Source organism: Penicillium waksmanii (assembly GCF_028829765.1).
Source record: "Penicillium waksmanii strain IBT 27052 chromosome Unknown utg000001l:1.0-4852451.0:1.0-4856178.0, whole genome shotgun sequence".
Lineage (NCBI taxonomy): Eukaryota > Fungi > Ascomycota > Eurotiomycetes > Eurotiales > Aspergillaceae > Penicillium > Penicillium waksmanii.
This window is the reverse complement of record NW_026643248.1, coordinates 2,663,220-2,675,835: the sequence shown is the minus strand read 5'-3', so window position 1 is coordinate 2,675,835 and position 12,616 is coordinate 2,663,220. Positions and strand designations below refer to the sequence as shown.

Sequence of the window (12,616 nt, the reverse complement as noted above, 5' to 3'; positions counted from 1 at the left end):
GATATGTCTGTCCGAGAGGTCCACCCGAACCAGAATAACCCGATGGGGAGACCAATACTCCCAATCATGGCAGGATAGAGGCGATGTTCTGGAGGGATATTGCGTCCAGGAAATTTGGATGCTTGGGGGCGGTACAGAAGTATGTCGGAGAGAGTAGTACGGTGAGTGCCCCAAGCAGACAGCCGACTACTATAGAGAGAAACACAAGACCAGAGTCTTCGATCCCGAAGCCATATACCCCTTGGAAAACAAGCGGAAAGGCGGCGAAGAATGAGAAGAGTGTGGCAAATTCACAAGCAACATAGAGGCAGATGAACGCGACGATAGGCTCACTGAGTAGCATTTGAATCGGACGAAGAAGGGCAATTGTCACAAATAGTCGAAGTTTAGATGCCAGGGGCGGGGATGCGGGTAATGGTCGGCCAAGTTCTTTAGCTATTCGACGCTTGATAACCGGATGGAAAGTTTCTTTTGCAAAGATACTTGTGAAAATCGTGAAAATTCCAAAGAAGATCATTGTCCATTGCGTCCACCTCCAGCCCTTGCGATTGACAATAAAGCTGCCGATAACCGGTCTGCCAAGAAAATCAGCAAGAAATCGGGTAATTGATAAAACTCTTGCACTCACCCGAGACCAGGACCTAAAAATGGTGTCAGAATGAAAATTGTGGATGGAAGCGCCCGTTTCACCGGCTTGAATGTTTCGTTGATCGTCCCACCAGCGATAGCTAGCGACGGCGCGAAGCAAAAACCCGCTAGAAAACGTAGAACGCAAAGTCCCGCAAAAGTATGACTGAAACCAGCCCCCAAAGTGAATAGGCTCCCAAGCACGACAGTTCCTATATACACGGGATATCTCCCGACTGTTTCAGAAAGAGGTCCACCAACAACAGGGCCGAGTCCCAATGCAAAAACATAAAGGGACAAAGGTAATATGGCGACTGTACTGCCCACTCCAAACTCTTTTATAAACTGAGTATGGGCTGGAGATAGAATTGAAACTCCGACAGAGCTATGAGTTAAATTAGCTGATTTCATCGAGCTGTGACATCGCCTTGACTTTCTCACGTTGTGAACGCAGCAGATGCCATCATCAAAACCTGGAGAACTTTTGATTTCGTCGTCCAGTTGTATGGATTCCGTGGATCATCCTCCCAATCTTCCTTTTGGTCTGCTGACTCGATTTTCACGTCGTCTCCAGTCTCAACATCTGGAGTCTCGGTGCATGGCGACGTATTCCCCGTCTCACTCTCCCGATCCGGAGATTGTGAACTTTCGAGTGTGACCGCCATAGTTAGGATACTTTTGAAATTTCGACTTGCATCTATACTTGGCTGTGCGTGTAACAGAACCCAGATGTCGAGTAAGGCTTTTCGTAACTTGTTCGCATGAAATATGGCGAGGAATCGTTTTATCTCCTTGGCGCTCGCAACTCTCGCGTTCTGCTCTACGCCGAGCTGATAAATCATCTACAGTTGCATTTACTAAATCGCTTTGTGGAAATCGCCATCATTGGACATTTTGACCGCTTTCGCATTTATTTCTACTAAATGGCTGGCGGTTCGGTAACCATGACTTGCTGCGAATATACGATTACTAAACAAAAATCATTTCCCTGGCGGGGGAGAACGCAAGGGCCGCGGTTGATACTGAACTCAGGAATTAACGATTATTCAACAATACTTGAATTTCCGATATGATCATCACGTTGAGAATTGAAAAAGAAAAGTGTTGAGTTGATACAGTAATTAAGAGTCAAAGACAAGCTGTCCTAGCCGACCCTTGGATTATACTATTCCCCATGCGACTGAATCAAACAAAAAGGTTCCACACGAAAATTCAGGTAGAGGCTGCTTTAAAATTCCCTGCAACATGTCAGGCATTCTGGACAAGTCCTGCAACAGAGGGCAACTGCTCACGTCGACGCAAGTTTTGGCTCCACTCCACCCTAACACCATGGCTCGGCTGTCCATACAGAGAGCATTTTCCAGCGCTCTTCTATTTTCCGGGGATAAATAGTGATCATTAAGATCAAGAATCGCGATAATTCCATCGTCTTGTATTCCAACCTCACGTTTTATCTCAACTGCTGGGCTGAATTGTCCACTATACAGCTCGACGCATTTCCCGTTATCCCAAAAGTCATCTTCATCTTGGTCATACCAAGAACCGCCAAAAAGACGAAGCAGATGACAAAAATTGTCCTCGAAGTCCTGATCCTGATATCGCTCGGAAGATTCAAAGCGATCTATTTGCAAATGTCGTAGCTCCACGGGCCCAGCTTGACTGTCCATATACCCCCCGAAGATGGGTAACAGGAAGCTATACCGGTACTCAAGCTGTATCGAGATGTTGGCATAGAACGGTTATGCTTTGTTGCTTGCAAGTCGGTTCTCGGAGATAGCGATACGTTCGCTGGATCACTTTGTTGGCTTGTGGACAAGCTGAAGGGTTCTTCTCCCATGGTAGAACTCCATCGGGGAAAAGTACAAATGGGACAAATAAACAGGCGACGATGAAAATGCCTATCAAAAAAGGTGTAAACTGTGTTGAGTGCGAATGTTTTGTCGCAATCTTCTTGGCACGGCGACTCGGACGTTTGCTGATGTCTGTCATGGTGATATTGAATTAAGAAAACAAAAGGTTGTCCTGAAAGCCCTGTGGAATGATCAACGGTAGACCTTTTAAGTTGTTCCTATGGCGCAAATGACTCACTTGTCAGGATATAGGTGTTGTGTTAACTACTATAGAGGACAGCCTGGCTCATCGGAGGAGTTGACGCTTCGTTTTAGCCTCAACCGTTCATGGCTCATATGTCATAAGCAGTTACAGCACAATGCTAAATACCAGATGCCAGATCGAAACAGAGTAAGTACTTCGAAGATGGTGCATGCCAATCCTAGAGGAGTGGATGAAGATGTTGTGGAGGAAGACAAGGTTGGATGCCTTTGCTGTATCGCCCGCATTTTCACGGACCGGGGTTAAAGATGACCAACATCATGATGCAGCGAGAATGAACATTAAACAACTAAACACCTTGGATTGAAGCACACAATAGATCCCATAGTACAGACCCACTGCGGCTGAATGGGGATAGACTCCCATTCCCGGTGGATTCACTTTTGACTTTTGACTTTTTGACACGCACCTTGAAACGGCCTGATTCGATCGCACTTGGCTACTTCAACCCCTCCTTGACAACCTCCACCCACTAATACTCGTAGTTGGCTGCAGAGATCATCCCTCCGCGCCGATTTCTATTGGCAGCGACGATCCATCAGGCGCTTTGGTCGTTTCGATCATGCAAGCTGGGAAACCGCCCATCCACACAAAACCTCGAGATGGACGGGTGACATAAAAGGTCGCCTTCCCCAAGTGGATCTGAGGACCCATCTATCGAGCCTCGTCGGTGTGAAAGATGACTCTGTGGTCTTCTCACAATGAAGCGTAAAACCCCCTCTCTTCCCGCAATGACCGACCGCGGGGTTTCAACGCCTCTCCACTGATCCCGATCGCTTCGCCATGGGAGACGTCCAACCCGGCCAGGGCTATCAGCTTGGAGTTGATGTCGGCGGGACATTCACAGATGTATACGTCTTCACACCACACGGCCAGACAGTTCGCGCAAAGGTCCCGACTACGATCCCTGACCAAAGTATCGGTATTAAGAACGGTATCGCGAAAGCGCGTCTGCTTCTCAAAGAGCAGTTCGGGTGGTCGGGGACATTCCAGTTCATTCATCACGGAACCACAACGGCCACCAATGCCGTTCTCGAAGGAAAAGGTGCCCGCACCGCGTTAGTGACGACTGCGGGCCACAAAGATATTCTTGCGCTTCGTCGGTCTCAAATCCCCGGCGGGTTAGGCGCGTGGCTGCATTGGAACCCGCCAGATCCCATTGTGCCACTCGAACGCGTTGTTCAGTGCAAGGAGCGAATGTCGGTCCAGGGTGAGCCGGTATCTGCAGTGGATGTGGATGATTTACGCGTTGGATTGCGGGAGTTGGCTAAGCAAAAACCGGAGGCATTGGCCATTTCACTTTTGAACTCCCACAGCAATGACAAACATGAACGCGAAGTTAAAGAAATTGTCCGTGAAGAATTTGGCTCCGATTTCGCGGTTATATGCTCAGCTGATGTCCTGCGCGAGGTTGGTGAGTATGAGCGCACAGTCACGACCTGCACGAATACCCTCGTCAAGCCGGTTGTTCAAACATACCTTCAGAATCTGTCCCTGGCTCTCGCCAAAGAGAGTGAGACTATTCGGGTTCTGAAAAGCGATGGCGGCCTCACCAGCCTCGCGCTTGCTTCTGAGCTTCCAGTGAACATTTTGATGTCTGGTCCTGCAGGAGGTGTTAAGGGGGTCGCAGATGTTGTGGCTCGAAGTACGCCTTACAAAAATTTAATCACCCTTGACATGGGAGGAACTTCAACGGACTGTGCCTTGATTTATAATGGTCAGCCTCAGATTCGCAGAGAAACCGTGGTCGAGAACCTGTCTGTGCGGTCACCGGCCGTGGACATCAAGACTGTCGGCGCCGGCGGAGGCTCAATCACCACCTACATGGAATTGACAGAGACTTTACGCGTCGGACCCGAAAGTGCTGGCGCTGTGCCAGGCCCCGCATGTTATGAAAAGGGTGGGAAGCAGGCGACCGTGACAGATGCAAACCTGGTACTGGGATATCTGCCAAAGAACCTCCTCGGTGGTGATTTTGCCTTGAACGTGGATGCATCTCTGGCCGCAGTCGCTGAAATTGCGTCTCAAATGAAGCTTCCGGTTACTCAGACAGCCGAAGATATCATCACAATCATCAATGAGACCATGTATGGAGCTCTGCGTCTTGTGTCCGTGGAACAGGGCTACGATCCCCGCGATTTCGCCCTGGTTGCCTTCGGAGGTGCCGGTCCGCTGCATGCTAATGCAGTAGGTGAGCTTTTGGGGGCATGGCCAGTTATCATCCCCCCCTCTCCCGGTATTCTTTGTGCACAGGGCGATGTAACGACGAAGCTCAGGCATGAACAGTCTACAACATTTATCCGTTTGTTATCTGATACAACTGCATCGGAAATCTTTAACCAGTATGATAGCCTAGAGAATCAATGCCGTGAGACCCTGCAAAAGTCATCAGGTGAACATTGGCCGGTAACTTGGAAATCCGCATATCAAGCAGACCTTCGATACAAAGGACAAGCGTTGACTATCACCGTTGACTTGACTGCCGATGATTTGACTCTGGATACACAGGGATGGTGTGCGGTCCTCCGGGAAAGATTTGACCAACAGCACCAGCAACTATTCACCTATACACTGCCGGACTTTGAGCTCGAGCTCATGCGACTCGGGGTAATTCTCGAAGACGCATCGCCCAGTATTGACATCCCTCAAGTCGAGAAAGCGGCAGCTCCAGAGCCTCCTGCCAATGCCAAAATTGGTGAACAAACAATCATTGTGCAGGGCAAGGAACAACTTGCCACACTTTGGGATCGCCAGAAGATCTCCAAACAGGGAATCAGGGTCACAGGACCATGTATAGTCTCTGAGATGGACAGTAACACCCTTATTCTCCCAGGGTACTTTGGTGAGATTGACGGTATTGGAAATATCTTGATCAGTCCCCAAGACAAAAGGCCAGTCGACGCTACTCAGCATACCGCGGAATCGGCAAATGAACTTGTCAAGAGCACTCCTTTGATTCCGACCTTAATATCATCCACACTGGCCTCTATTAGAAGCGAGATGGACCAGATGATGCTGCGATGCAGCATGTCCCTGCGATCAGAGAACAACAAGACGAATTCAACGTGATCACCAATGCCAAGGGTAAAATGCTTGTCGGTCAATTCGGCAGTTTTATCACCGAGTTCCTGAAAGTGTGGCACGGCACAATCGAGGAAGGAGATATTTTTATCACAAACGATACGTATCAGGTACAAGGTGCCATCAGCCATCTGAACGACATCATTGTATTTCTGCCCATTTTCCATGAGCACCGTCTGATCGGATATGCCTCGCAGTTTGGCCACCTGACTGACGTGGGAGGCATCGTTCCGGGCAGCATGTCGATCAACGCAACCTCCGTGTTCGACGATGGTGTGCAGATTCCTTGTATCAAGCTCTATTCCAAGGGCGTGATGAATGCAGACATTGTTCAACTTCTATGTCGGAACTCTAGGCAGCCAGCATGGTATCGTTCTGATCTGACTGCTATCATTGCAGCATGTTCGATGGCTGCGACACGAGTGCGTGAACTAGTGACAAGATTTGGTCAGGAGGTATACCTAGCTTCATGTGATGAGCTGCTGTACAGAAATCGCACTGGACTGGCCAAAATCGTGGAGCGACAGTTCAACGACAAGAAAAGCACATTTACAGACTTTGTGGACGATGATGGTCACGGTGTTGGGCCGTGGGCGCTTACTTGTTCGATGAAGAGGATCGATGGCAACCGACTGCTCTTCGATTGGAGTGGCACTTCTCCCCAAAGCCAGCACAGCATCAACTTCTACCTCTCAGAAACCATGTTTAAGATGTTTATTGGGTATTATCTGATAGCAGCCGCAGCACCCGGTACGGTCATCAACGATGGCTTCCATGAACTGATTGATGTTAAAATCCCCGAAGGAACGGTACTCAAGCCCGTTCGCCCAGCACCCATATCATGCCGAACCCATTTGATGGGCCGTACACTCGACATTGTTCAAGCTCTGATCGGTCAAAAGAACGACGCTTATCAAGCTGCCGCTGGGTTCAGTGACTCGCCTCACTTCTTTTATTCCGGATTCAAGCCAAACGGCGAATGGTACCAGCTCTATCAAATCGGCTTTGGAGGAGTTCCTGCCCGCCAAGCTGGCGATGGGCCCGACTGCCACTGTCTCTTCCCGGCCATCAAATCTATTCCCACAGAGAGCATTGAATTGAATTACCCATTGCGCATCGAGGCCAACGAAAGCGTTGCGGATAGCGGTGGTCCTGGATATTTCCGCGGTGGTAATGCCCAGCGTACGCTCTATCGGTTCCTCGCGCGAGGCGAGTTCAGTCTACATGACGATCGATGGTTTACGAAGCCCTGGGGTTTGAAAGGGGGCAAACCCGGTCGACGATCTAGCAAGGTGCTATACCGATACTCTCGATCTGAGATGAACCCTCCGACGGAAATTCTGCCATCCAAATGTGACCATATTCGAGTCGATCCGGGAGATCTCCTTGAATGGATCACCTGGGGAGGTGGCGGACTTGGGGATCCATTGACCCGTCCTGTTAACAAGGTAGCTCTAGAGGTTCATCGAAAGCTTGTCACGATCGAGGGGGCTCGTCGGGGATATGGCGTGGTCGTGAAGGACGATTTCACGGTGGAACAGGAGGAGACAGCGGCACTGCGCGCGCAGATGAAGATGGAGCAGACCAAGCTAGTACCGTTATCATCGATCTATGATCGTGGTGGTGACATTGAGACACTACGTCAGTCATGTTTAGAGGAGACCGGTTTAGAAGCTCCGGTACCACAGTGGGAGACGGAGTTGTATGGCCCTCATTCCGGGTTGGAGTATGTGCAGAAGTGGTATGCGGAGATGAAGGTGGCAAAGGGTTGGAGGGTGGAGTAGATGAGCCTATCTGGTATATTTGTTGACTTCATTTACTTTATTGGTTGCTGTTCCACCAAGTTGTGTATCAAAGGAGTGTATGGAGTGAAGTATGTAGTTGGCCTTCCGCATTGGGAATGCCGCATTGGGCTGCAGCTGTCAAAGAAAGTAAATACTCCCGGATACTCAACTGCATCCATCATATACTCACTCATCAACCATCACTCAATCACTCACTCACTTACTCACTCACTCTACCTCTACCTCTACATCTTATCTACTCTACCACGTCCAAGCCCTGTCACCTGGTCCACCACCTTTTGTAGGATCATTGTCGATCGCCCCGCGGTCCCCGCTCTGCACGGCCTGTCGTCATCACCAGCCAATTTCTGGCCCTACGACGCACCCTCTGCTCTGCTCCATTTCGAGCTGCTCCACGTCCCTTTTGCCCCGATTCACTTGGCACGGACAACGTGATCCCACCCTCAAACACACCGACCTATCATCTGGTGAGTTCCACTTCTACCTTGGCGACTGCGCGGCCGGTGGCGGCCCAGAACTCTCGCGGGGCGTCGAGAGAAACTGATCACTGATAACAGTCTGTTTCATTTAGTAAAATAGAAAACCGCCCCTCCATCCTCGCTTCTTAACTCCGATTCTCTCTTTCTCACCCACTTGGTTTCTTCTAAACCTTCTCCCTTCTGCCCTTCTCAGGCATTTCGCTCATTCTACCCACTCCCGACCTCCACATGCCTCTCACCATCCTCTCTCGGTCGCAGCTCCGAGATGTGCTACACTCTCTCACTCGTGACGAGATCACCGAGTTGCAACGAAATCTATCCGAGGCCTTACGCGAATACTCGACCGGTGCCCAAGATAAAGGTTGCTCGGCGACCTATCAGCCTCAGCGAACGGCCATTACTCGACAGAATGGCTGTACCACCTTGTTCATGCCCGCCAGCACGGGCCAGACCATCGGAATCAAGATGATCTCACTGCAGGACGGCTCCGCCGCCGGTTGTGCTGTGGAGCGTGCTGCCTTAGACATTGCTGATGGTGATTCGACATCTTCCCGCTCGCGGACTGGTTCCGTGCGCAACTCGGTCGCCTCGCTCTCCTCCGACTTGAGTGATCTCTCCGTCGATTCCTCCCAGGAAGATAGCAACTCCGTCAGTCCAACACTGACAACCACAACCTCCGGAAGTGGGGGTGACAGCGCCGATAGCTCGACACTTCTCTCTGGATGTGTGAACCAACAACCGGTAGTCGACAACAATGTCTCAGATACGATGGGCGCTTGGCCTGGAGCAGGCACCCGTGACACCTCCCCGAAGGGCAGTTTGACACTTCTAGACAGCGAGAGTCTACCCTTCGCCCTGATAAACGCACACGAACTCACAGCCTTCCGCACCGCCCTCGCCTCTTTGATGATCTTCAACAGGCGTAAGAAGGTCCGTACCATCCTGGTATTCGGCGCCGGAACCCAAGCATACTGGCACATTCGACTGGCGTTGAGTCTACGCGGCGATGAGATCCGCCGCGTGTACATCGTCAATCGCTCCTTCGAGCGAGCGGCCAATCTCCTCCGTGACATCTACCTTCCCGAAAACACGAAGTGGCGCGGCGATACCAAATTCTCCGCCATGAGCACTGACTTCGGCGAATACAACCGAATTATCAAAGAGCATGTTCGCAAGGCGGACGTCATCTTCTGCTGCACCCCTTCGGTCGAGCCCCTCTTCCCTGCTGAGTTCCTCACATCCCGCGAAGGTCGGCAAAAGGGTCGTCTGATTAGTGCAGTTGGTTCGTACAAGGCACACATGGCCGAAGTACATCCCGATATCCTACGCGATGAGGTAAACGTGTCACCGCCTCATCGTCATTTCCACAAACATACCCGTCGCAGCGGCGTGGTGGTTGTTGACAGTCTCGACGCGGCCATCAAAGAAGCAGGCGAGATCGTACAGGCGGGAATCAAACCGAAGCAAATGGTCGAGCTCGGCGAGCTTCTCATGGTCCGACACGCCACGCAGGAGGCAGCCGATGAACAGAAGAGTTTGCGAGAGTGGGTGGAGCGCGGCAATGTTATTTACAAGAGCGTTGGGTTGGGCCTGATGGATCTAGTGACGGGTGGTGATCTGGTTCGTCTGGCGCGAGAGCGAAAGTTGGGGACGACGGTGGAAGACTTTTAGTCTTTTCATCTTGCTTGCATTTTGTAACATACCCTCTTGTTGTTTCTTGAATGTGCATTATCTGGAAGAATAGGAAGCATAATGACCGAGTCGACGCGCTCGCGCTGTACAGCCCATCTCCAAGGCTCTGTGTTACTAGTATTGGTAAATTGACACTGGGGGTTTTCTTCTATTTGTTTTGCTTGTGAATAGTAAATAATGTTTACAACGAATTGATCGACTGGCGAGACCACAGAAATAAGTTCAATTCAATCCAAGCCCTCTATCCAGCTCTGGTGATTACTACTACTAGTATTTACACCATCCTTAATCAAAGTCTCAAGAAGAAATCGATATAGATTTTTCTACTATACTCCTTATAATCAGCATAGAGACGGCCCAGGATCGAGCAGAGGTTCAAAAAAGGAAAGCAATTAAAGCTTCCCCGGCCCTTTTACTTGCATCCCTCCCTACCTATTTCTCAAATCATTCAAGTACTAAAGGCTTTCGGATTAGCACTAGATAGTATGTATACTAATGGAGATTAGATCACCTTAACCTACCATCATATACTATGCGAGCATCTACTCGTGCTTGCGGGGCCTTCCCCGCATCGAACTCGGTGATTCTCGGCCCTATCGTCAAATATCAACACCCATAAACATCAATACAACACCGTCCCATGAATACCCCGATAAATCCAACCGCATAAAAGTTCACCACTAGCACCACCAAAACCACCACAATGACCATCCCAACCCCATCAATCCTAACAACCCTAACCCGCCGCAAAGCAGGAACAATAGCCCAAATAACAATCTCCCGACCCAACAAACTAAACGCCCTAAACAGCCCCCTCCTCGAGTCCCTCCCGACAACCATCAAAAAACTAAGCAAAGAGACAACCGACCTCCTAGCCATAATCCTAACCGGCGCCGGACCCAAATCCTTTGTCGGCGGCGCCGACATCGCCGAAATGGCTCGGCTCGACTCACCACTCGCGGCACGGCAGTTCATTACGAAAGTGCACAGGGCTTGTGCAAGTGTGCGCGATGCCCCGGTTCCGGTTATTGGGAGGATTAATGGATTTGCGCTTGGTGCGGGGTGTGAACTTGCTGCTGCTTGTGATTTGAGGGTTGCGGGGAGGAATGCGGTTTTTGGGATGCCGGAGGTATGTACTCGGATGTGGCCGTAAGGTCACGGTGTTTGGCATATTGTATTACCGTGTTACTGGTGCTCGTCGTATTCCCCTTCTTCAAGTTTTTTCTCTTCGATTGTTGTGTTTCGCTAACGTAGTCCCATGTTATCTATGTGTAACTAGGTTCGAGTCGGGATTCCCAGTGTAGTTGAAGCCGCGCTTCTTCCTAATTTGATTGGATGGGGCCGAACGAGGCAACTCCTCCTGCTCGGGGAGAATATTGATGCAGACGAGGCGTTCCGTTGGGGTCTGGTTGAGAAGGTTGTTGAGCAGGATGCTCTCGATGAGGCTGTTGAAGGATGGTTGGCCCAGTTGGAGAAGAATGGGCCTATGGCGGTGCGCAAACAGAAGGCGCTCATGCGGACTTGGGAGAATGTTTCTCTGGACCAGGGCATTCAGGCTGGTGTGACTGCGTTTGAGGAGTCGTTTGTGGCTACGGATGGTGGGATTACTGAGCCGGCTAGGATGATGGGTGCTTTTTTCCAGGGCCAGGGGAAGAAGGGAGGTTCTTCTTGAAATAAATGAGTCTTCGTGAAATGGCCTAGTGTTTACCAGGAATGCAGAAGTGAATAGTTATGTCATGTGTCATCAATTAATGATTACTGAAACGAAACGACTTCGTCTCTTTATACTTCTGGAGTCATAAACCGATCCATCTAACAAAGTCCGATTTTCCGTGTCCAAGAGACCCTTATTAGCGTACACGTCCTTCACAGTATCCCTTCTCTGTAATGTACATGCGATTGCAGTTTAGCTGTTTGTTCACAGCTTCATCTTCAGCAGGTTGCCAATCATCTCGCGACCGGTGATGCGGGTAGTCGCCCACAGGGTCGGGAAGTCCAGGGTGCTGGAGAAAGTATCGGCGTAGCCGAAGAAAAGCATAGGGGGGGATCCAGCCACGGGCATACTCGAGGGCGAAGCAGGACGCGTCCATCTTGTACTGCTTGACCTCGCCACGGCGCAGGTGGTGCACGGAGCCGGCGGGGTAGACCTCGGGCTCGTACTCGCCGGGCACGTAGGCCAGCTGGGTACCGGACAGGATGTTGAAGTAATCGTCGGCAGTGTGACGACCGGTGTGGCCCTCGGTTCCGATGGCGGTTCCGAAGATAATCAGGTACTCGGTGATACCTAGAAAAGAGAAGAGAAAAGGCATTAGCTATGTTCCGGGGTAGATTTTAGGTCCGGGGGAAGTGGCAATTCGTCCTCGTCTGCCATTGGCATGGAAGGAAGGGGGAGAATGCGACTTGAATGGGTGGATATGGACATACTGGCGTGGATAATGTACATAGCACCCATGGCACCGCCGGCGTTGTTGAACACCCACTCCTCATGCTGGTTCAGGTGGGTGGATCCGACCTTCTCCTCGAGCTCGGCAACAATGTAGCTGACGATGGAGCGGGTGTCCTCGCCGTGGGCCTTGATGGCGCGCTGGGAGAGTTCGTGCAGATGCTCATGGTCGAAGATGTAGAATTGGTTCAGGCGCGCGTCGAGGAAGGTGTAGACGGCAGAGAAGAGAGCCAGGAAGACGGCGATGATGCTGAGAGTGCGGAAGGAGAAGCAGCTGCAGCAGCCGGAAGACTTCTTGCCAGCATTGCTGGATGATTTGGAAGGCATGGCGGTGGTGTGATTAGGAGAGGGAGGGGGGAGGTGAAGTGGTGAAGTTG

General features: G+C 50.7%; 5 protein-coding genes across 5 annotated transcripts; 3 read left to right on the top strand and 2 right to left on the bottom strand.

The window, feature by feature from the left end:
• Nucleotides 1-64: 64 nt before the first annotated feature.
• N7481_000970 (uncharacterized protein) lies at nt 65-1,292 on the bottom strand (the record flags this gene model as incomplete). Its single annotated transcript, XM_057260189.1, has 3 exons — nt 65-575; nt 629-1,012; nt 1,069-1,292. 3 exons carry the CDS (start codon nt 1,290-1,292, stop codon nt 65-67), a joined length of 1,119 nt encoding a protein of 372 aa, XP_057128021.1.
• Nucleotides 1,293-3,522: 2,230 nt separating this feature from the next.
• Nucleotides 3,523-7,604, top strand: N7481_000969 (uncharacterized protein; the record flags this gene model as incomplete). Its single annotated transcript, XM_057260188.1, has 2 exons — nt 3,523-5,676; nt 5,733-7,604. The coding sequence occupies 2 exons, from the start codon at nt 3,523-3,525 to the stop codon at nt 7,602-7,604; spliced, it is 4,026 nt and encodes a 1,341-aa protein (XP_057128020.1).
• A 728-nt stretch (nt 7,605-8,332) lies between these two features.
• Nucleotides 8,333-9,775, top strand: N7481_000968 (putative proline utilization protein PrnX-like; the record flags this gene model as incomplete). The annotated part of the gene is made up of 1 exon (XM_057260187.1): nt 8,333-9,775. The coding sequence occupies one exon, from the start codon at nt 8,333-8,335 to the stop codon at nt 9,773-9,775; it is 1,443 nt and encodes a 480-aa protein (XP_057128019.1).
• A 724-nt stretch (nt 9,776-10,499) lies between these two features.
• On the top strand, nt 10,500-11,468 carry N7481_000967 (uncharacterized protein; the record flags this gene model as incomplete). Its single annotated transcript, XM_057260186.1, has 2 exons — nt 10,500-10,925; nt 11,076-11,468. 2 exons carry the CDS (start codon nt 10,500-10,502, stop codon nt 11,466-11,468), a joined length of 819 nt encoding a protein of 272 aa, XP_057128018.1.
• A 178-nt stretch (nt 11,469-11,646) lies between these two features.
• Nucleotides 11,647-12,566, bottom strand: erg2 (C-8 sterol isomerase ERG2; the record flags this gene model as incomplete). The annotated part of the gene is made up of 2 exons (XM_057260185.1): nt 11,647-12,080; nt 12,221-12,566. 2 exons carry the CDS (start codon nt 12,564-12,566, stop codon nt 11,647-11,649), a joined length of 780 nt encoding a protein of 259 aa, XP_057128017.1.
• Nucleotides 12,567-12,616: the final 50 nt, after the last annotated feature.